At 38.5% G+C, this 23,388-nt stretch overlaps 1 protein-coding gene across 7 annotated transcripts in view; it reads right to left on the reverse strand.

Annotated features, from left to right (window-relative positions):
- Window positions 1-2,234: 2,234 nt before the first annotated feature.
- The window catches only part of NAV2 (neuron navigator 2), a 253,203-nt gene continuing 232,049 nt past the window's right edge, over window positions 2,235-23,388 (reverse strand). For all 7 annotated transcript variants that reach the window (XM_032224985.1, XM_032224976.1, XM_032225004.1 and 4 more), the window contains 8 exons: window positions 22,916-23,011; window positions 20,797-20,965; window positions 17,583-17,818; window positions 16,074-16,228; window positions 13,744-14,012; window positions 13,503-13,621; window positions 7,486-7,689; window positions 2,235-5,633 (listed from right to left, as the gene is read on the reverse strand). In XM_032224985.1, the coding sequence (XP_032080876.1) occupies window positions 5,508-5,633; window positions 7,486-7,689; window positions 13,503-13,621; window positions 13,744-14,012; window positions 16,074-16,228; window positions 17,583-17,818; window positions 20,797-20,965; window positions 22,916-23,011 (1,374 nt within the window). In that variant the 3' untranslated portion in view covers window positions 2,235-5,507. The remainder of the gene's footprint in view (window positions 5,634-7,485; window positions 7,690-13,502; window positions 13,622-13,743; window positions 14,013-16,073; window positions 16,229-17,582; window positions 17,819-20,796; window positions 20,966-22,915; window positions 23,012-23,388) is intronic.

Below are 23,388 nucleotides of genomic sequence, written 5' to 3' on the forward strand. Positions count from 1 at the left end.
GGAAATCCTGCCAGCTTTGTGCACTGGGACACAGGGGTGGGGTAGTGACAATGCAAAGCTGGAAGCAATCTGGATGAAATATATGTTGTCATTTTAAAAGGAAAAGGTAGACATTCACCTCAACTGAACTAGTTTAAAAAAATGTCCGTAACAGGCAACCCTGCTTCCCGAAGTTTTAGAAGTTACAATTTGTGATAACTTGACAAAATAAAGCAAGATTCCATGTGAATCATTTCTCGGTAATCTCAGCAATTTCTATTAGAGAGCAAGAAATGTTCCAATTCTTCTTTATTTATGGCAACAGGACAGCTGGCAACACTTCAGAAAGACTCAATTAAAGGTGTCAATAAACAAGGCTCTGAGTCATCTCAGCTGCCAACCTGAGTCATAACTTAGATGTCGTTTTTGTCAGCCTTACAATTCCAGCAAACATTTCTTGTGCCACTCGAGGTAGCCATATATAGGCAAATCTTTAACTCAAGGCCATTTCTCCTATCATTTCATTCCCATGTTTTTTTTTTAAGAGCAAAGCATTCATGCACAAGGAACCCTGATTAATATGCAACCATTTCTTATAAAAGACATTTTGTATATGTTCAGTAAATTTACAGGGAGTCACGTAGTCAAAGAATAAACATCCACACATTGCATTTCTCTGGCAACCGCTTGCAGCGGGAACTAGGAAAAAATATGTAAGAACAAATTCTAAATATTTTTTTCCATAGATTACAATATAGTCAGATTTATGATTCACTCTCCTGGCAATCATACCAATGATGTGACTGGATTGTTTGCTTATTCCACAGGCCAGTTGCCATTTTGGATCAGATTATTGGACTTCCTGAGTGTTTCCATATACAAAATTGCCAAATAGGCATATTGGTGCCTTCCAGATGCATCACAGCTCCCATGGTGTGATGATTGGACATGCAGGCAGGCTTTCATTGACTTGTAATTGAAAACACCTGAGAGGCTTCACTTAACCTTAGATGTAGAGACAAGGAACCTGTTATATTAACTCTCCCAGATTTGTCTGGGAAAAAATAGAGATAAATCTCTTTTCCTAGCAAGAAATTGACACCCTGAGGAGATGCTCCATAGAACATATATATGCAATGTGTGACAGCTGCTTATAGAAAGCATAGCAGTTGGAAAGCTGATGGCTACCTCAATCTTGTTATGTCCCTTGGCAAATCAAATAAGGAAATGCCTTACTCTTCTGCTATCCCTTAGGGCAGGAGTCTCCAACCTTGGGCAACTTTTAAGACTTGTGGACTTCAATTCCCATTGCTGGCTGGGGAATTCTGGGAGTTGAAGTCCACAAGTCTTAAAAGTTGCCAAGATTGGAGACTTCTTAGGCAATGGACACAAGTCATCTGCCTCCAGTGGCATCAATCATTTCCATAGATGGCAATTTCTTATCTAATGAGTAGTGGAGGAAAATGAAGCTCAGATTATAAACCATTTTAGAATATATATGTCTCTTGTGCTTGAATGCTCATTCTGGACTAACCCAACTCTACAAATTAGAAGCTAAGAAGACAATGCTTTCCATATGAACAAAAATCATATTCCTGCAATCCTGAAATATTTAATCAAGCATTTGGAACTTTGCATTTCATAGTTTTGCTTTAAAAAGCAGAAGGGAAGCAGGGTGCTGAAGAGCTAGATGGACCTAATATAATGATTGGATCACTTTAGGATTATGATTTACTCTGGTCCATTTCCAGGCATCAGATTAGAATTTGCATTATACTTTGTTTCTATTTTGTTAAGGAAAAAAAAACACTCAAGAATTCTCCCTTGATTCAACAGTTAATGCCCACTGTTATTTTGCTATACTAAGAAAAAACATATATAATATAGCAAGGTCACAACAAACCCAAAGGACAATGGGTTGAGTTCATTAAGAGCAGAAAATCATGAGGTATAAGAAAAGCTACCTGCTCAGTAAATTTGTCATGGTAGCAAAACTGTATGTCTGTTGCATCGTATTAATCTTATAAATCCTATAAACTGTAGCAAATATACTACCTGCATATTTTAAAAACAAAGCAAAAAATAATTATCTTTTAGTTGTGATGCCATTCAGTGCCACCAAAAAAAAAAAAAAAAGGTTTGCTTTTGCCTGGATTGAATAAGCAACATCCAATGAAATGTTGCTTAAAAGTTGATGTACAGATCTTTAAAAAGCTGTTTCCCTCTTTTTACATCTCTTCCTTGATTTTTGATACTTTTAGGAACTAGGGGTATCAAATATCTCATTTCAAACAATACCCACAGCAACGCACATCATTGTACTCCAAGAGATGACTTCTATAGCCCTGTTTTGTCTAATTATTTAAAAATCACAAACTACAACACTAATGGAATTAAAATACAACTGTAGAAACTCGGTAAGGCATCACTTTTAAAAAAATCAGCACCCAAAGGTAGCTGAAAAGGCTTGCATGTGTATGTGTGTGTGTGTGTGTGTGTGTGTTGTTGTTGTTGTTGTTGTTGAGAACCTCGGTTCTAGTTTGAGGTATAGCCTGAGACAGCTGATAATATCAGCTATTGTGTTGTTTTTTAAATGACACCAGTTGGTGTCCAAAATTTTTGTGAACCTTCTCTCTGTCTGGCAAAAGCACCAAACAGGTTTTTTAACCTCACTCCCCAGTTTTCTTCTGAGATGAAGAAAATAAGGAGGGCTCAGAGTCATGTTCTCTGCTTGGTTCTTGGTTTAAAACCAAAATCCAAAAAAACTATGGAAATAACTTTCCCTTACTTAAGACTTTGTTAAGTAAAATGGAGTATTTTTCTTTTCTTTTCTTTTTTAAAAAAGTGGCTCTTTATTATTGTGAGAGATTCATCAATGTTCAAGTTTTGCAACAGATGGTTGAAGTTAATTATTTATCCATAAATTCACATGTGACGACCCTGACACAAAGATATTTATCCGTATCTTCATACAAGTTGATTCTGAAGAAATACTAATGTCTTGCCCTACCCTAAGGAACTGGCAAAAGAGTCCTCCTTTTCAGGGAGCTTTGAAATTTGAACCTAAGGCACTGTTTTCAGCCTTGCTGAGTGCTCAAATTAGAGGAACCATTTCCCTACTCTTTCTCCCCTGCTGGCAGCTCCCCCACCACCATTTTATAAAAGCTGTTTGACTGAAACCAATACAAAGAAATAAATCCAAACTGGTTCCTGAACTGCAGGTCAACTGACAGCCAATTTGAGGCGGTTAACTTGGGGTCCTGGGAACTTGGATGGCTTAGGATACAATGGATCTGCCAAGCCCCTCTTGGTGTATTATTCTGCTCCACCTCTAGCACCGTGCATGCTATTCTTTCTAATAACAGATTCCTACACAAGCCTTAGAGAAGTTGTGAGGCAAGGAGATTTGAGTTTCTCTTTTTCCTCCCGGAAGAGGGAAAAGCAAAGATTGCCTTGATTCTGGGTGACCCCCTCGAAAAATATAATGTTGTAGTTTAGAAAAGCATAATACCAAATTTTTAAGAGGCACCACACTTTCCATTCAAGTATATATGCTGTATATACTTCCTAGCTGCTTTCTCCAAGTTATCGCTTCTCCCTGGATCCATGCTAATGCCTCTGCATTCAGTGTTATTGCTGACAAAAGGACCTCCAGAGATAATTTCTGATATAAAAACATTAGGGAGGGAGGTCAAGGACGACTACGCATGTTAGGTGGGTAGCCATTAGGTGTGATCCTCATGTACCCCTTGTGCAGAAAGGAAGTGAAAACAGATACCATTTCCAATCATTAGAACAGCTGAATACCATTAACCCGGAGACTTTACACTAGTCAATAAAATGGAAGCTTCCCCATATCTCACAGCAAGCTATTTATAGCAGGAGTCCCCAACACCCGGTCTGTGGACCAGCATCAGGTTGCGGCATGGCAGAAACCGGGCCATGCAAACAGGCAAAGTCCTATCCCTGGGATGCAGGCAGCAATGAAATCACACCCCCTCCAATCCACAGAACTGGTCCCTGGTGCTGAAAAGATTGAGGGGTCGCCATTTTAGAGGAATAGAACTTCAGGAACAGATTGCAATGGAACATGAGGTTACTGGGATAAAAAAAGCAAGAAAACGTACAATACAGTAGAAGAACGGAATTATCTTTTCAATCCAGACAACTGTCTTTTCCAAGTTTTGTTGAACATTTGGTATAGGTATGAAATGACCCCAAAACCCGAACAAATGATTTGAGGAAATGACCCCCATATGTTATGTATTTGAGGCTGGTATCCTCTGAATTGTTGTGAATCCAAAGACAAACAGACTTTTTTTTTTTTACTTTTTACAAAGCACATCTTCTAGTTGCAGAGAAATGTTGCTATCCAGGTTTAAGAAGAAACTTCTCACTTCAACAGTGAGAATTCTGAAGCAAATATGAAAATAAATTCTAACAGCTTGTTTTGGTTTTTTTCTTGTATGTGTTGTTCCCATACTTTGGATCATGGATAAAACAGTCCATGATTGTTGCTTTAATTAACAATGGCAACTTCAGAGGTGGTTGTACTGCTTGTACATGAAGATGTACAAGCTTGTCGACCCTGAAGATGACATACTGTATGTGTGCTCAAGGGACTGAGCCCAATGCTTGGAACGATATAAACAAATGAAATAACCAAAACAAGGGACCGTGGTCTCAAATTAGACAAGTTTTGTGTTATATATGTGTGAATATTTTAAACTTCCCTATTTCTAATCTCTTTGCCTTTTACGGAATGTCATTATTACCAAGGCGAGCATTTATTACAGCACCAGAATTATTGAGGTTAGGCTGGAAAAAAAATGACTTGAAAAAAATCAGCCATTGATGAGTTTGTACAGAAGCAGCATAACTGAGATCCATTCCCTTTTTGGACCTAAGGTGGCACAATGCTCCTTAGGTTCATAATTTTCATGGTGAATGTTTTTTCTTCTTCATTTATTGCCTCCAACTCACTCTCCCCAGAGGTTGTTGTGATTAATCTTATGTGAATTAAACACAATTCTCTTGCACTTCAGATTTTCCTCTGCTCATCTCCCCTGCACCCTTGTAACGAAATTTACTCCAGATGTCCCTCTAAATATTTGAGCAGGTTTAGGAAATCAGAGATCATGGTAATCCACTTCACAAGCAGATGTTGTTTGGTCAATGGACAGACACAACTAGATAAGCACCGTTGTTTTTATGAAAATAACGTGTTCAGTGTCGTAGGCATGTGAACTCACAGCAATGTAAACTACAAAACAAAACAAAAACAAAATAGTGCAGTTCTTATTAAGGGAAACGAAACACAGGATATAAAACATCAGCTGGGTTGCCTGCACCCATCTTTGACACTGAATGGGGGAGGCAGAGAGGGTGGAAGAGATTGTATTGTTCTTGCAGCTCTAATACTGAGATGTACTTCTGAACCAAGGTCAGTTCTCTCCATGGCTTGATGATTCATTTTTTCTAAGGGAGGCAAAGGATGGACCACTGGAAGCAATCATGTCTAGTTCTATTCATAATGTTGACTCCAGGGACGAGTCAAGGATATCATCGTGATGGCTATTGCTGTTGGAGTCACTGTCATAACTCTGTGGACTTGAATAATTAGCTGCCTCCTGCAACCTCATCAGCATGTTCATCTGGTGAAATACAGAAAGGACAAAAAACATTACTTGACCATCATGGCCATGTTGTCTCTCTGGGGCAACTGAAGCAGACATGGATTTCATGAACTGTCTCTGCAATCAGCAATTTGGCCTGGTCTCAGAACATCCCAGGTCTATCAAAAGCCTTCAACTGTTGGCTCTGCTCTTACTCCTGGCCCAAAATAACCATTGAAGCACCCATGCCCAAAACCTGGAAGGTGCATAAGAATGCCCCACGGAAAACATAGATGAAGCTGATTGAAGAAGACCTCTCGTGAATCCATTTTACCATACGAGATGGCAAAACTGCCGCTCAAAATCGCAAACAATGGGTGGCGATGGTTCGGGATGCATGCGACTCTACAGCGAAGGGATTGGCGATGCCGTACCGACGCTAAAGACTCAAGTCAAGTCAAGTCAAGCTCTGCTCTTATCAGTGTGAGTCTTTAAGTTGGCATTCCTCACTTTGGCAGGACCTCCACAGCACAAGAAAGTACCACACATTGCAGATTAAAACATAATGTGTGTGCATTCATGGAGAAAATTTCCGTAATACTGCTATAGAAGATTATGGAGGCTGGTTTTATGATTTAGTGGGATCGTCTACATTTCAGCAAAATCCAATGACTAATTTTGTTGCCATCATAGACTGAGTTGCTCTACCCACAAGACAAACAAAATAGACTTAACAACCAATTATTTCCTAGGATAGGATTGGTTACATTGTTTTGCATTGTAATAGTGAGGATAACTATATGGAAAAAATGAACACACATTGGATATCCTGGCCAACAGCGGTTGAATAAACAATGAAAATCCAGTATTATGTCCGTTTCACACTGGTTTAATGCCATTATGATTTTTCCACTTGCAACACAATGTCATCGATAAAGAAAAAACAGCTTGTTGCTCATTTGTAGGGCTTCAAACAGTGTAGCAGTTCCATGGGAAACCACAGAAAATGTCAGCAATTTCTACAATGGCGCTGGGTTGTAACATAAAATAGCACCACATACATATATGGACAGCCTTATTATAGAGATAATAAAGCCGTGTTTTGTAACAAATATTCTTTCCTACAAACTTTCAATGGCAGCTGCATTATGCAATCTCTTTATCCTTAGTTCCAGTCAACACATTTAATGTAACAAACACATGTAATTGTACAATCCTAGAGCCCAAATCAGCATTTTCGAAGAATTCAGTTATTATAAATTTGAGTTATTAAAAATATTTGTACTAAAACTTGCTTAAGAATAAAGAAAGGGAATCCTTGACTCACAACAGCTCACTTCATGACCGCTCAAAGTTACAGCAGCCCTGAAAAAAAGTGACTTATGACCTTTTTTCACACTCACAACCATGTTGCAACATTCCCATGGTCACATGATCAAAATTCTGATGCTTGGCAAGGGATTCATATTTATTGCGGTTGCAGTGTTCCGGATTTTGCAAACTTATGATAAGCAAAGTCAATAGGGAAGCCCGATTCTCTTAAGAACTGTGTTACTAACTTAACAATTGTACCAAGAAAGGTGGTAAAATGGGGCAAAATTCACTTAACCAATGTTTCACTTTGCAACAGAAACGTTGGGCTCAATTGTGGTTGTAAGTCGAGAACTACCTGTATAAAGCACAGTACACAGAGCCCCATGGTAAGTTCATTTCTATCTAACATAATATTAAATTCCTAGTATAAGTTACAAAACACCGCTATGCCTATTCCAAGTGTACCTTTAGAATATTCTACAAATTAATTTGGAGAAATAGCCTTGAAACTTCCCACTGGTTAGTCATTTACCATCTAATGTCCCATATATGAACGATATTGTGCTGAGAATCTCACCAGAGGATCTCCTTCAGCATCACTTGGTGGAACCTGTTTGCTGGTTGAACCTTCCCGTGGCATAGAATAACCATCAAATCCAACATCTTCTGGACGCAGTTGCAGCAAAGGAGGCCAGTCGTGATGTTGCGGGGTAGCTGCCCATGGATAAGTGTCCATCACCCACTTGGCAGGGTCCTCCCATGGTGCTCTTCTTCCGTACAACTGCAAGAAATAGTACAAAGCCATTCTCAATTAAAGGATTTGATATTAAGCTTATTTTTAGTCACATACGTATAGCAATGTTCTCATGTTTTTTTGTGAATTCAACTTCAGCATGTGCGGAATCTTCCAATCTTGTGTTTATGACAATGGAAGTTTCAACAAACTTCTTAATAAAAGAAAATAAAAGATGGGAAAGCAGTGTCTCCTTGTTTTTCAAACAGAAGGTCTACCGTGTACAGAAAGCAGCTTGATAATGTGGAGAGAAAACAAACAAAGCAGAGATTGATGTTATTGGGTTTTTAAAAATCTAAACTCTGGACTTAAAAAAAATTGAACAGAAGTATCTATACTTTTGAATCTCTCTCTTCATTTAAAAGAAAAATGCAGGAAGCAGTGCTGTATACATACTTTATAGCTGAACTCCTGAATGAAAGCTGGAATATAAATCTAATGAATGAATGAATGAATGAATGAATGAATGAATGAATGAATGAATATCAGACAGATTAACAGATTAACCGAGTTGGAAGAAACTTTGTAGTAGGTCATCTAATCAAACTCTGTTAATCTGTTAATCTGTCTGTTATTCATTGTAATCTCTCCCACATACTGTACACCCCAAAGCTGGAGAAAAATACACTCATTTGGGACAGGAGAACAAATTGGCATCTTAGATCTAAACCAGAGATGATTAAAAAAACACACCTCACAATCCAGAAAAAAAAATATTATGCTAAAAGGTACAAACACATGTGACCAATGATGCCTATGACATGAGTTATATTCAATGTTTTGGGAGGAAGATTCTCTTCTCCTACCCATATTCTCAGCAAAATGTACATTCTACTCTGACAGCACAACAAAGGTTTTGTGAGCAAATCTGCCCACTAGGTGTCACCATATCTTCCAAAAGCAAATCATAAATCAGGGAAGCCACATAACTTTTGAAAAATGCTTCTTGGGTGTTCAGAAATTGCTTCAGGAGAGTGGGTGGAAGAGAATGTAAAGACTACCTCTCCCAACTTGATGTCTTCTAGATGTGTTGAACTTCAGGTCCCATTATCGTCCGAAAACAAGACCAGAGATCAGATTTGCTGATTGGGTTATTTTGCAACACATCTGGAGAACAACAGCTAACAGCTGAATTAAGGTAGATAACTCTAAAAAGTTGTCTACCTTAACTCTTCCTCTTTTATTCCCTTTCCTCTGTAATGTCCATTTTGCATTATAAGCCAGTTTTAATATCGTTCTTTCTAAATTGTTCTGGAAAAATTTGCGGCACAAGAGCTATGGTAAATATTTTAAATAAAAAAAGATTCTTTATTCCAAAGGCAAAGGTGAACCTGGTAAGTCAAGACATACAACATTCAAATCCAATTTTTATGGCTCTCACAGGACTGTGCAAAGCTTCAAAGGGGCCATTTCCCTCAGGCAAGGCACCTGGAAAGCTCGCCTTTGAAGCCGTTTCCTGCATGAAGCAGCGCAGCCCATCCACCCACCCAATTGCTACAGCAAAGCAAAACGGTCTTGTGGCTTGGCTTCCCCTCATTTCATAGGCCTCCTTCAGCGCTTCCAATAACTGGAAGCTTCTATTCATGCACAGGAAGCTTGGAGAGGATACAAAGTGTCCTGGCATGACCAGTGGTTCAAAATGCTGTCTCTTGCATTTTTTTTGTTACCCATTGATATTTATCTTAAATTTATCTTTCCTTCATTCCTGGAAAAAGAAAGTTCTGGAAATGGTTTGTTGCTGCTCTGGATGTTGCCCAACTCATTTCTGGATGACCAGGTGGTTATTCTTGTTACAAGTAGCAATGAAAAGAGTGGGACGAAAGCGACAGTGGGACGAAAGCGATTTTGACTGTCTCCTTAATTCAGTCTCAGGTATAAGGAATGTGCAGAAGGAATTTCTGGTGCAGCTCTGCCTAATCCAATACATAATTTAATTGGTGATTTTACTCCCTGAATGTAGATTAGGAATTCCAGGATCTTCAACATGGCTGGAACATACTAACTGAGAAATACTGCATTGGTGGATTGTTCCAGAGTTGAAGTAAAACTGAGGAGTCAAATCTAGCCTCACCAGTGGTGGATTCCTATCAGATCCGACTATTCAGCTGAATCTGTAGTAGTTTGACAGCCTGGGTCGCTGGAACTGGCAGCAACCCAGGCCTGGCACGCTCCCAAACCGGTTCATCTTGTCTTTTGCTTCTGCACATGTGCAGAACAATTTTTATTGCACTGCGCATGTGCATGCCCACAAGCGAACTAGCAGTAGTGATTGCCGGAACCCACCCCTGAGCCTCACTTTATATTTTGAGCAATTCCTTCTTTCTCAGTCCAACCTATTCACAATGTTGTTACTGTGGGGATAAAACCACTGGAAATATTTTTAGCTTGAGGCTATTTCACATATTGCTAAGAAGTAAAAGTGGCCTTGAACAGCAAAAGCTCAGTAGTTCATCTTAGCGCCCTGTAAGAAGAAATCATGTGCTTGAAGGCAAATATTTGATACATTCACAGTTCACATTGTTTGGTGTGCAGTTAAACCTTTTTTCAATACATCTCTAAAGAATGGAATATGCAAACAAATCCTATGACCTCTTTAATATACTCGGAGACAGATGGACAAGCATTATACATATCAAAGTTATTGCCATGTTACATCTGTAATAGATATTCATGCAAATATTGAAAGTTAAACTCAAGCATTCACAGACTTTTACTGTTTATAAATAGTGAAAAGAATTATTTCCCACTCAATTTCTCTATAATCAGAGTAATATATAGCTTATTAATGTGCAAATCACTATTTAATATGTGAAGCACTACCGTGTTTTCCCCAAAATAAGACAGGGTCTTATTTTCTTTTGACCCCCCAAAATATTGATTGGGTCTTATTATCAGAGGGGGGCTTATTGTTTTGGGGTTGCCGGATGGCTGCTCTCTTGTGAGCGGGCACCCGAAGAGCCAGGCACAGCCTCAGGGGCAAACGGCACTGTCGTAGCAGCACAACATACCAGCCATGAGGTGATCACACTCACGAGCAGCCACCTGGCAACCCCCCTTTCCAGCTGGGCAGAGCGCCACTCATGGAGCCTGTGATATCCCAAAGGCACTAAGCCGCATGGTGCTCAGCTCTCACGGTTTTACACATTCGGAATACCCTTTGGTCAGTGCATGGCGCTCTACCCGGCTCAAAAGGGAGGTTGTGCGAGCGCCTGTTCTGTCCCCAGTTGGTGTGCCTCCTAATCTCACCACGCCCTGACCCAGCTGTCCCTGCAGGGCTAGTGTGCCGCCGCCAAGGTGCTCTGAGCATAACCTATCCTCCAGCTTCCAAACTCTGGAGATCCGCAGCCAAGTTTTTCGGCAGCAGCCACTCTGGGAGTACGCTCTATGGTTGTGGGCTGGCTGAGGCAGAGCGTACTCCCAGAGTGTACAACCATAGAGCGTATTCCCAGAGTGGCAACTTCTGGCAGACTCAGCATCCTATCTCCGTGCTTTGGAAACTACAGAAAAAGCCATGCGGCAGTGGTGACCATGCAGCAGCAGAGATGGCCTGGCTTTGCAGGGAGTTAGGCAAGGGCATTGTGAAGCTGGGAGGTGCACGAGCAGGTAGTGGAAAAGCCGCTCGTGCAACCCCCTCTCCAGCAATGCAGAGCCGCATTCACTGACCTAGGGGCATTCTGAAGGTGCCAAGCTGCGGGAGCCGGAGGGCGGCGAACAAGCGCTCACGTGGCTTGGCGATACCCCTAGGTCGGTGAGTGGCGCTCTGCCTGGCTGGAGGGGGGGGTTGTCCAGGGGCCTTATTTTTTTGGGGGGGGGGGGACTTACATTTTTGCCCACCCGAAAAATGTGGCAGGGCCTTATTATCAGGACATGTTGTATTTCGGGGAAACACAGTAGTTTCTGAATCACGGTAAATTAAAATTACAAATTTCTCTTGATCCATTTCTTCCCATTACTAGTTTTCTGTCTTACAATTGCAAGGTGGTAAATATATCAATGTATTAGAAATATATGTGTACCTGAATATTTGCATTATATGGCTATATAGAGAACTGTAACTATTTACAGCTAAAATGATATATTACAGTTTTTTTTTCTTTTTTCGTTGTAAACACTTTCTATGTGTTTTTGTTTCAGAATAAGTTTATTTAAAATTGAATATGACACAGGTGTGGAGAGAAAACAGCCCTTTTCAGGAGCTGGTGAATAACTAAGGTGGAGTCCAAGTCAAATGTTTATTTAACTTTCCAGAAAAACTCAAACTGGAGCAAGTGGGGGCTATTTCAATGATCTGTTCATGGGTCAAAGTTGAATTCCCTGTAACAAAAAGTATGCTATATTCTTTTAACTGTGATGTGCTCAAAGAGTCACTGAGGGGACAGAAAAAAGGGTGGGTCCTTTCTTAATTTCAAAGTCATAAAATGTGTTTATAAGCATTAAAAACCCTCGAGAGAAAGAGAGAACTCCCAAGTGGAAATGAGTGACAAATGTAATATTTCTTCATTTGATAGGGCTAAGGTCCTTGCAGCACAGAGAGAACCAGCATTTTGCATCAGGATTAAAATCCTGTTGCAACTTGACCTCGGCAAAACAATTATTAACATTTGGAAAGAGAAGTCTGTGCTAGGGCATTTTTTTTAAAAAAAACTTCAGTTGCCCTGAGCATGGCTCCCTGTGTGTGTGCAACTTGAATGCCTTCAGTGGACTAGTTTTATATGTCTATCATTTGGACTACTGAACTAACAATAGTCCAGCTTGGAGAATATTTGTTAGATACTATCTAATAAAAAATTCCTTGCTGATTTATTCCAACTGTCTGCATTTTCTTACATATAGGATGGAATATATGGCCCCATGAATGATAACCATTCCATCTACCTGAAGAGGAAGGCATCACCTTGCTCAGATATGCAGGAGTCCAAAATGAAATTTTTGGAGAATTTAAAATGGAAATGCCTTCTTAAAATGGGCTAATGAAAGTTGAGAACAGTTAGAAATCAAGAACATCAAGTTTGTCTATGATTAATGAGGTCATCGACCAAGGACAGCTACCAGTGAGGAGCACATGGCCTTAAATAGTGATAGCAATAGCACGTAAATGTATATACCACTCCATGAAGCTTTATAGCATTCTCTAAGCAGTTTACAGAGTCAACATATTGTCTCCAGAAATCTGGGTCCTCATTTTACTGACCTTGGAAGGGTGAAAAGCTGAATCAACCTTGAACCGGTCAAGACTGAACTCCTGGCTATGGGCAGAATTAGCCTGCAATACTGCATTCTAACCACTGCACCACCAGGCACAATGGTTAAATAAATGAACAAATAAATAAATAAATAAATTTAAGAGCCTCATAGCACTTAAGCAGGACTGATATTTTCAATTCCATTTGGGAGACAAAAAGGGGGGGGGGGTTAAAGGTAGACTCTTGTAAAGATATAGAAATCCTTTAAAAAAACCAACCTCCAACATTGAGGTGATTCTTACATTTTCACAAGTTTAAAAAGGAAAAACCAGTGCCTTAAGCGTCAGACATAAAAAAATTCCCCTTAACGCTAAACAAAACATGGGGAAAGTAGATCCAAAAATGTTGGCTCTGTTGCCCCTTGGGACATTTGGGGCTGTTGTCAGAAAGGGCACAAAAATAAAGTGTGGTCCCATGCCTGTTATCCAGGAATTTCAGGGTTTTGCAAGGTCGTATCTGATCACAAACAGGGTTTTGCAAGGTCCTATCTGATCACAAACAGTGCACCTGTGCTGTATTTGTCATATTTATATCCCGGTTTTTGTAAACTGTGCTTACTTGTAGCCCTTCTCTGACAGCCTCAAGAAGATAGGGAACAATGGAGTAGTTCCATAGGTCAGTAAACCAAACCCTTGACCCATCCACATCTAGAGGGCAAGAGAGAAACAGGCGTGGACCTGTGAAAATCAAGAGAAACGTAAAATGGATTATTTTCAGTAAGGAGGAACTAATGCATTTATTTTAACCATAACATTATACAATGGCAAGAGAAATTATTTTATTTTATCTTATTTCTCACCAATAGTAACATCTGAAGAACTGTGAGCTTCCAAGAACTTGTTGAGATGTTGCCAAACCTTGGGAATCCAGTCTACAATCTTAATTAATTCTGCATTTCTCATCCGGCCACCAATTTCTGTTTCAATGAGTTTTCTTCTCAAGAATCGGGCAAGAAAGCCCTTGACTGGCTCAGTGTGATTGGCACATAGTACCCATCTAAAGTTGTGGTGCAGCTGAAGGTTAGGTGTTGAGGAAGTTGCTTGGTTCATTGTTCCAATGATGTAAGGGCTGTAGGAAAAAGATTAGCCAGCATTTATTTTTAGAAAAAATTGTTTTTAAATTTACATTATCATCTCATATACTTTTTTGCTTCCTACCCATAACATCTGAATAGATTCTATCCCAGAGTTATTGTGATGTTCCTCCATGCTAGCTGAATTTCTGGAATGCTTTAGAATATTTTATTTACTTTTCAGGGAGAGGGTCAGTTAAATATTTGAAAAACATTTTAAAAACAGTGAGAGAAAATTTAAAATATACAGATTTAAAAGAGGAGAGTTACTAAAAAGGAAAGCGGACAGAATGTGAGGCAAAAATATTGAGAAATGAAAAGATGAATAAAATCTAAAGCAGTCTTCCAATAGAAACCTAAACCAGCCAAGCACAGGAAATCAAGGAGTCAAGGTGGTTCAAGTGAATACAGGTTTATTACATGCTAACACGCTCTACAAGAATCTGAACTACTAATGGTAAACCAAATTGGCAGTAGATAAGAGTCAGTGGAATTCAAGGTGGGCTGGACTTAGAACTCTTGTGGGCATGAAGGGAGTTGAGACTGTTGACCTGATGACTGATTGACCTCTCCACTTTTGCTCAGCCTGGTCATCTCTTACACCAGTGGTGGGATTCAAATAATTTAACAACCGGTTTTCTCTGCCCTAATGACCAGTTGTGTAGGCATGGCTTGGTGGTCATGTGACTGGGTGGTCGTGGCCAACTCAATGTCACTCATGCTGATGGGCGCTTCATCTTAGCTGTTAAAATGTAATAGGGTTAACTGGAAAAGCAGTTTCTGTAAGTGAGGACAATAAAGATTAGGCTAGAAACAACACCAGAATGTTTTCTTCCTGCCTTCCTTACAGGATTAGCCCTGTAAAGTGGAAAAAAACAAAATAAGATTTCTTCAAACAACTGGTTCTCCAAACGGCTTAGAAAGTTAACAACCGGTTCTCCTGAATAGGTGCGAACTGGCTGAATCCCACCACTGTTCTACACTTTCTTAACCTACTGCCCTTTGGATATATACTGCTCATGGTAGAATTCAGAGTCTATCTGAAAGGTACAATACTTGACAAGGAGCAGGGGATCGACACCTTAACTACTATATCTTCCTCTTGTTGTTATGCGATACCTGTCATCAGATGTTGGCGATCATGTTAACGACCTTATTTTTATCAACAGCCACACAAAAAAGTATCTTACACTTTTTATGCATAACCACCTTATACATTTTCAAATTACTCCAGCTATTTGGTGCTATAAATGAAAAAAGGGCTGGCTTTTAAAAAAAAAGGAAATACAGATATTGGCAGAACTCTGCAGAATAAGACTGTTAAAGACTAGTGTTTTCCATCTCTCCCAAAGCTTTGGTTAATATTGAATCTTTAAGAAGCTGGAAAAGTCTGTATAATGAAAGCATAGGAATATTTGTTTTAGGGATCTCCTAATTTTATACACACAGATAAAATGAAAAACCATGGATAGCCCTAGATTTTTTTATATTTTTGTTTGCTGTGTGGTCATGTCTTTTATGTCTATCAGTTATAGAATGTAGTGTTTAATTTCAGCTTTAAATCAAATCTCAGGGTATATTCATGAAAATATAATTTTTCTTTAGAATTTCTTGTGATCTGTAATAATAATCTGAAAGGGAGTTGATTTACTTTTTGTTGTTAATTTTTAAACATTAACTAACTAATAATTAACATTTCCTTAAACAAAAACTCATGAGTTTTAGCAACACATATAGAAACTATATTGCTATCAAATAATTCATGGACTAATTTGAATGGATCTTCAATCAAATCTTTGGTTGCAGGATTTATAATAGTATGTATTTGTACTGATTTAGATATTTATATAGAAATCCAGCATGCTCACAAGAGAAATGCTTACCTCTGAGTAGCAGTTGAACTAAAATCAACCATATTTTACTAAGTTTTATTTAAACAAACAATATTCTGTTTGTGGGCACTGAAATCAGTTAAATGAAAGTTTGCAGAATATGTTTTTTTTGGTAGAGAAACAGACTTTCCACCATGAAAGGCAAAGGTAAAATGATGCTGTTACCATTTGTGGTACTTGCAGTTCAAAAGCCCATTGAAGATCTCTCCTAGAGAGCTGACGTGATGTAAATTGTCCAAGATGATTACAAGAGGCATCTCCACTGCATTATTTTCACTGCTGCATTGGTCTGCGAGGTTGGATAGATATTGCCGGAGTTCCTGTAAAAAGAAAAAAATGCATTAGGGAAAAAGAAAACCTGGCTTGTAATTATCACTTGGAGATCTTGGGAGGTGATAAATGCTGTTTGGTTCAATTCTAAAAAGTTCCTTGGAAAAATATGGTAGTAACATACCACAACTTACAATAGTTCTTTAAAAAAATATTTTGAATGAACTCTGTACATAATTATTCAGGCAAGTTGGTTATCTTGCCTGAGATAACCGCGTTCTTTTCCTTAATCCTCAAATAGTGACTCTCAAAGCATGTAATTACTTTTCTATATGGTGCGGGATCTACCTTGATCTCATAATCTGAATAAGAGGTAGTATATAAAACAGGAGTAGAGCAGGACCTATGAAAAGCAGTAATTATGAAAACTGGCATTAGAAGCCGAGATAAGGAAGACAGAAAAAGAAGTAGCATTGATGGGCTTGGAATTCCTAAAGGATTAAGACACCAATCAAGACACTGCACTTCCAGGAATGCCATTGTATAGGTGGATTTTGTAGAGTATTAGTACAAATTATCATTACAGGAGATAGACGAGGAAATATAAAAAGGCATTAATTAGTAACCAAATACCACTTCTCATTACATTCCTCTTCTCAGTCTCTAAGGCATACCGGAAATCATATCAATCTACTATTCAAGCAAAGTGCCTAATATATCTGGTAAGGCAGGGATGTCAAATTCAAGGTCTAGGGGCTGGATCCGACCTGCGGGGTGCTTAGATATGGCCAACAGAGCTGCCCTGGAAATAGTGAAGGAACGGCCCACAGTGCCTCTGCCAGTGTAAACGAAGCTTGGGAGGGCCTCCCGAACTCTATTTTCACTGGCAGAGGGTTGCAGGAGGCCGTCATAGCCGAAAACAGAGCTTGGGAGCTTGTTTCCGCTGGCAGAGGGCTTGGCCACCACAGTGCCCCCCAACAAAAGTGATGTTGTCCTGGCCAAGCCTACCCTGGCCCCCTGAGGTCAAACACAATCCTGATGCAACCCTCAATGAAATAAAGTTTGACACCCCAGTGGTAAGTTATTGGTAAGGTATAAGAATGCATTTCCTATGAAATGTTTTGCTCTGGAGCAAAACGTTTTGCTCTGGAAGATAAATTAATTGTGATTATTTGTGAACAGAAATAAAATCCATGAATGAAAGCAAATTTAGATGTCCCAGGGGAATGTTTCTGGATCCAATCTGGCTCAGTCACCAAGACCAGAAGTTTATTCTTCCATGTTTTCATACTCATGCTTCAGCATGAGTCCAAAAGCTTGGAAGAGTAAAACTCTGGTCCTTATGTTCAACACAGATTGGATCCAGAAAAATATTTTCACCAATTCAGTATCCATAATACTCACCTTACTGGACTTGTGATCGACATTAAAGGTTGCAATAGCACCATCAGTCAATTCCCTGCCTTCTCTAAGCACCATATATTCAGACAGACGATTGGCTAAGTATGTTTTTCCAGTGCCACTTGGACCAGATAAAATAATTCTCCGATGTTCTATCAGAAGTGACACGTAACGTTGTAGAATTGGCTTTGGGATTAGAGACTCAAACACCAGACCATCCAAACTATTTTCTACAATACCTGTAATAGTAGAAAAAACACAATTTAAACTTTTTTTTGCTTTTATTATGTCATTTGCACAGGAGAGAAGTGGTACTATTTCATATGTAATATCTTTGAACTTCCCTGTCCTCAAGCTCTTTAATTTTCAGTTTTTATTAACTTTGATTAATAAGAAAAATACTCATAATAATTCTCAAAGAACGTTCCTTTTTACAGAAAAATGACTTCTGCATAGAATGCAATAGAAAGAGGAAGATTATGCAGTACAACGGGGTCCAATGGAACAGATCCCAATCATTGTAAGCATTTTGCAATAAAGAACTTCAAAAATCTATCACCTTGCAAGCTAGTGAATTAAAAACATGCTATACATGGTTTTTCAAAAGGAAAACAAAATATAAAATTTCAAGGTCTAGTGAATTAAAAACATGTTATACATGGTTTTTCAAAAGGAAAATAAAATATAAAATTTCAAGGTCTGACTAATTAAATCAGTGGTACATTTCTATTGTCAAAGTCAAGCTTCCCACAGTATTTCCATCTGACCCCTCACAAGACCTTCACCTGACATGACCCACACCTGACCCCGCACAAGATCCAGCACTAGACCCATCACCAGATCCATACCTGATGTGATCCTCCCATCACAAGACTTTTTGACCACTTGAAGCCCTTAAAAGCAGAAGAACACCAACAGTGACATTCCCTATATTCCACTGAAGATGTTACCTAGCCTGGTATCAACTCCAAGCTCGAACAAATCTCCACTCTCATCCTACACCCAAGCTACAAATATTCACCACAATATATAAATGTTTTAATAGCATACAAAAATGACTGAAACATTAGTTTAAGCCTTTCTTATTAAAAAAACTATATTAGTAAAAACTCAATATTACCTGTTGCTCAAAAAGTATAAACTTTTAGATACCACATCAGAATTTATTACAGAGCAACAAATCAAGAAAAACTGAGTAGTAATAATCTTTGGAAGAGATGTGTTGGCTCAGTGACTAAGACACTTAGTTTGTCGATCAGAAATGTCGGTAGTTCGAATCCCTAGTTCCGCATAATGGAGTGAGTTCCCGTTACTTGTCCCAGCTTCTGCCAACCTAGCAGTTGGAAAGCATGTAAAAATGAAGTAGAAAAATAGAACCACTGTTGATGGGAAGGTAACAGCGTTCTGTGTGCCTTTGGCATTTAGTCATGCAGGTCACATGACCACGGAGACGTCTTCGGGCAGCTAGCTCTTCAGCTTTGAAACGGAGATGAGTACCACCCCCTAGAGTCGGGAATGACTAGTACATATGTGCGAGGGGAACCTTTACCTTTTACCTTTACCTAATAATCTTTGGAGGAGGCACTGCAAATAATAACCTTGGTGACCAATATTAGGTCTTTAAGATTCAGTTAAAGGCAATAAACCCAAATTCCCTCATTTGCCAATGTTCATGAACTGTTACATTTGGAAGAACTGATTTTCAAGCAATCCAAACATTACAGCAATTAGAACAATTAATCCATGGAACAAATTGCCTTCAGAGGTTGTGGGTGCTCTAACGCTAGAAGTTTTAAAGAAGAGATTGGGCAACCATTTCTCTGAGATGCTACAGGGTTTCCTGCTTGAGTAGGAGGTTGGACTAGAAGACCTTCCAACTCTGTTATTCTGTTACTATACAAATGCAAAACTGTATTACAAAGCTATCTGTAGCACTTTCCAATTTGGGGTCGGGAAGGGATGGACAAAGAAAAAAAATCTTCCTTTCGTAGATTGACCTTCATAGCTTTGTCATATATTCACTCTCTGCCCTAATCTGCATATATATATAATATAATCCCAGTTCTTGGTCTTAAACTTTGAGAATTTTAGCAAATGCCATTAAGTTATCTTTGTTGGGTTGCAAATGTGGGTCCCAAGCTCTATTGTATTTGTTTACTTCTCTTGAAATAAAAGAATATTTCAATGATAAACAAATTATACAGCTTAACAAAACACTACATATAAAGGACAGCTTGTTTCTTTTTAATAAGTGGAAATGTTTTGTGAAATATTCACTTTATTTACACAGGTGCTGGTTCTTTTATTTGTGGCTTAATAACCACAGATAAAAAAAACCGTGGATAATGAGACCTTGAGAAAAACTCATGCATAAAGTACCTACGAACATTGCAGAAAGGCTTCTTCCAAACGAATCCTTCGTTCACAGCTTGCAATTATGATGATTGCAGCCTCTCAATCCTATGATTGCCATTTGCAACCTTCCCTGCTGGTTTTCCACAAACAAGTCAATGGGGAATCTGGCATGGAAGGTTGCAAGTTGCTTTGATAAATTCCACCTCAGACTGGAACTGATGCTCTGCCTCTTTCTAATCCATGAGCTCCCTGCAGTTGTGCCACACTACAGCATCTCCAACTTCAATTTGTGTGTTGTCAATGCATCCTTCTCAGCCCCATGTCCACTCTCCTGCGGTAATCTCACACTACTTACATGGGACCCCCCTACCACTTCCCACTTAAAAATCCATGATCTTAGGATTACAACAGCAATAGGAGTTGCCTAGATTGCTGTTGCTAATTGATGTGATCACATGATCTCATGCTTTATATGACATTGCTTAACAATGACAATTCCACACCCAATTGCCAATGTAATCTGAATACTCTCTGTACATGAAACTAGGCTGTGAATAACAAGGTCTAATCTTTATTTGCCAGTCATATATATACAAAAACTGGGCAATGGGACTATGACTAATGAGGCCCATCTGTAGAACTACACAAATAGGTACATGAAAAGTTCGTAGGAATGTGGCTGCATGCGACATTTCTTACAAATAGTGGTATGCAACTGAAGAGAAAACAACATTTAGTCAAGAAACAAAGACAGAAAGAAAGTTAATTAAATCCTCTTATGCTCCTGAGACTTCTTCAAAGCTGAAATCTGTAAAACCTACAATTACAAAGAGATGTAATAAATAAATCAGGTACAATTTACCTTTGATTTTCACAGAGATGGTGTTGTTTTCACCAACCAGATAGCCACAGGGTAGCAGCTCAGGTGTTTCTGTGCTATTTGTGCGAACAATTTCCCCAATGCTGTACCCCAGGACACTGTCCGAATTTAGCCCAAGTTGACTCACAGGATCAACATGAATGATGTATTCCTGGGAAGAAAGAGCAAAAGAGAAAATCAACATACCGATGGGGTTTGGGCTTTAAGAACAAAACTTCATAATCAAGCGCAATTCTCATGATAAAGAAATCCTTTTTAGCAAATATTTAGGAAATGATTGTATGCCATTTTTGACCCCAACAACCCTATAGATAGGGATGTAATATGTTTTTTCATATCCCTCAATGGTGAACTCATCACCACTGTAACTGAATCCATCCACCTTGCTCCTGCTAATCTCTCTTTCCTTCCATCTTTCCACAGCCTTTTCCAGAAATCTAGGTATTCTCATAATGTGTCTAATTTGAGCCTGGTCTTTTATGCCTCAAGTGAGAATTCTGGACTGATCTTTTCAATGATCCATCCCCGTTTGTCTCCTTGACTATCCATGATATTATCAGGAATCTTTTCCTATGTTTAAAAGCATCAATCTTTTTTCTATCTTGCTTCTTTGAAGTTCAACTTTCATTTCCACATGGTATACCATGGCCTGCATAATTGTGTTCTTTGTAAATATAAACATAACATGGCATTTCAACATCTTTTCCAAGGTCTTTATTACTGTTCTAAAGTTCTACATTACTGTTCTACTGTTCTAAAGTTTGTGGTGTATTTCTTGACTGCTTGTTTCTTTACTGTTGATAGTTGATCCTAAAAGGTAGAAGCTATTGTCATCATGACAAATATTTCCCTGTCACTAGGACTATGAAAAATCTTTTGAGTGTAAAATATTCCATGTTTAGAATGGCTTGTTTAATTGTTTTGAATCCTGAGAATGGTAATCTCTGGATATTCGCCTGATTTAATGGTCTATTTGTCCAGGTAGGTAGAGAAGCAAAGGTTGATGCTTTCCATGAGTAATTTTCTATTCGGCCATATTGTCAAATGCAATTGTGCATAGTGAACATTGATTAAAATGTGGTTGTTATACTTTTAAGCTCTCAGGTTGCCATAAACAAAAACAATGTTGTTTTATTTGCTGAATTTGGGAGCAAGATTACAGAATGCAGGTACATATGTGCATTAGGAAGAAATTTCAAATCTACAACTAAAAAGTATATTTTTATGGAGAATATATTATTCATGGGATGGGTTTAATTAATCTATCACTCCTGGGGTTTTTCATTGACTTAAGTTCTAGGGCTATATGGCACAAGCATTATAGGAAAAATTGACATTATGGACAATCAATCAAAGATAGCATTAAGAATGATTAGTGATTGCCTCAATTTCTTCAAAAACTTATTCCAAGAAGCCTAATTAGGTATTGTTACCAAAAGTGGTGATAGGTGCCAATTTGTTTATAGCTTTATCAACATAATCTAGACCACAGGTGTCAAACTCATGATGTCACATTGTCATCACCTGACATAGAGCGACTTTTTCCTCCTTCGCTAGGGGATGCTAGCACGTGATACATCTGGCCCGTAGGCCGTGAATTTGACATCCCCAATCTAGATCAACTGCAATATTTTTAGTTTAATTGTACCAAATTGTAGTGCTATCTATGCTTAGATAAAAGTAGAACCCAAGGTCTGCAGGCTAGATTGGATTGTCAACCCAACTCAAACTCCAAATGTGGAAGAAGGCAATGGCAAATTCTGGAAGAATGAAGCACATTCTTCTAGAACCATTTCTGTCAGAGTTTAGACCTGATTTTGGTCCTGAAATTGTGTTGGTTGTTCTGCGCGATGATCTTTGCTGACAGGTAAACTTTGTTTTCAATATCAAATCATCTCAGGTATAGTAAACTAGTTCTTAGGTAAACTCTGAGATAAGCTGTGGTTCTCAAAATCTTGTACAATTAATCATAAATGCAAAGAACAAAGAACCCAAAAGTTTTCTTTTAGGTCTCAATCAAATAAATTATATATGGAAAACACTGACATAGCTTTCAAAATATGGCATTGTTAGAAAAAATGTCAAAAATAACATTATTTACCTTAAATAGTCTTCTAACAACGCCATCAAGAACATCCCATTTGGTTTTTCCACTGACTCCTATGCAGCCAATAAGGAATAAACGAGGCCTAGAATCCTAAATAAAATTTAAGTGTGTTAAAATAAAGGTGTTCAAGACTCAGCCCCACTCAGTTGCCCCGATTTCAACCCAATAAAAGGGATTAAAGGATCGTAAAAAGAAAAGTGTTCAAATAAATAATTCATAATATTTTACTATGATCCAGCAGAATTGCTCAACAGTCTTTAACCAAATCTTATTCCAAAATATACTGCTAAGGATGTAAGACCTTTATATCAGAATTGTAATGGAGAAGAGTATTTTTATTGGCAAACAATATTGCATGATTTCTTCTGTAATTTTACATATCTTTGTATCTCTCTTGTTCAGTAATGCACAAGATACTGTCCAAGCATTCTTCTCTATATTCTTTATATCTATATCTTTCTATCTAT

This window comes from Thamnophis elegans, chromosome 1, assembly GCF_009769535.1.
Source record: "Thamnophis elegans isolate rThaEle1 chromosome 1, rThaEle1.pri, whole genome shotgun sequence".
Taxonomy (NCBI): domain Eukaryota; kingdom Metazoa; phylum Chordata; class Lepidosauria; order Squamata; family Colubridae; genus Thamnophis; species Thamnophis elegans.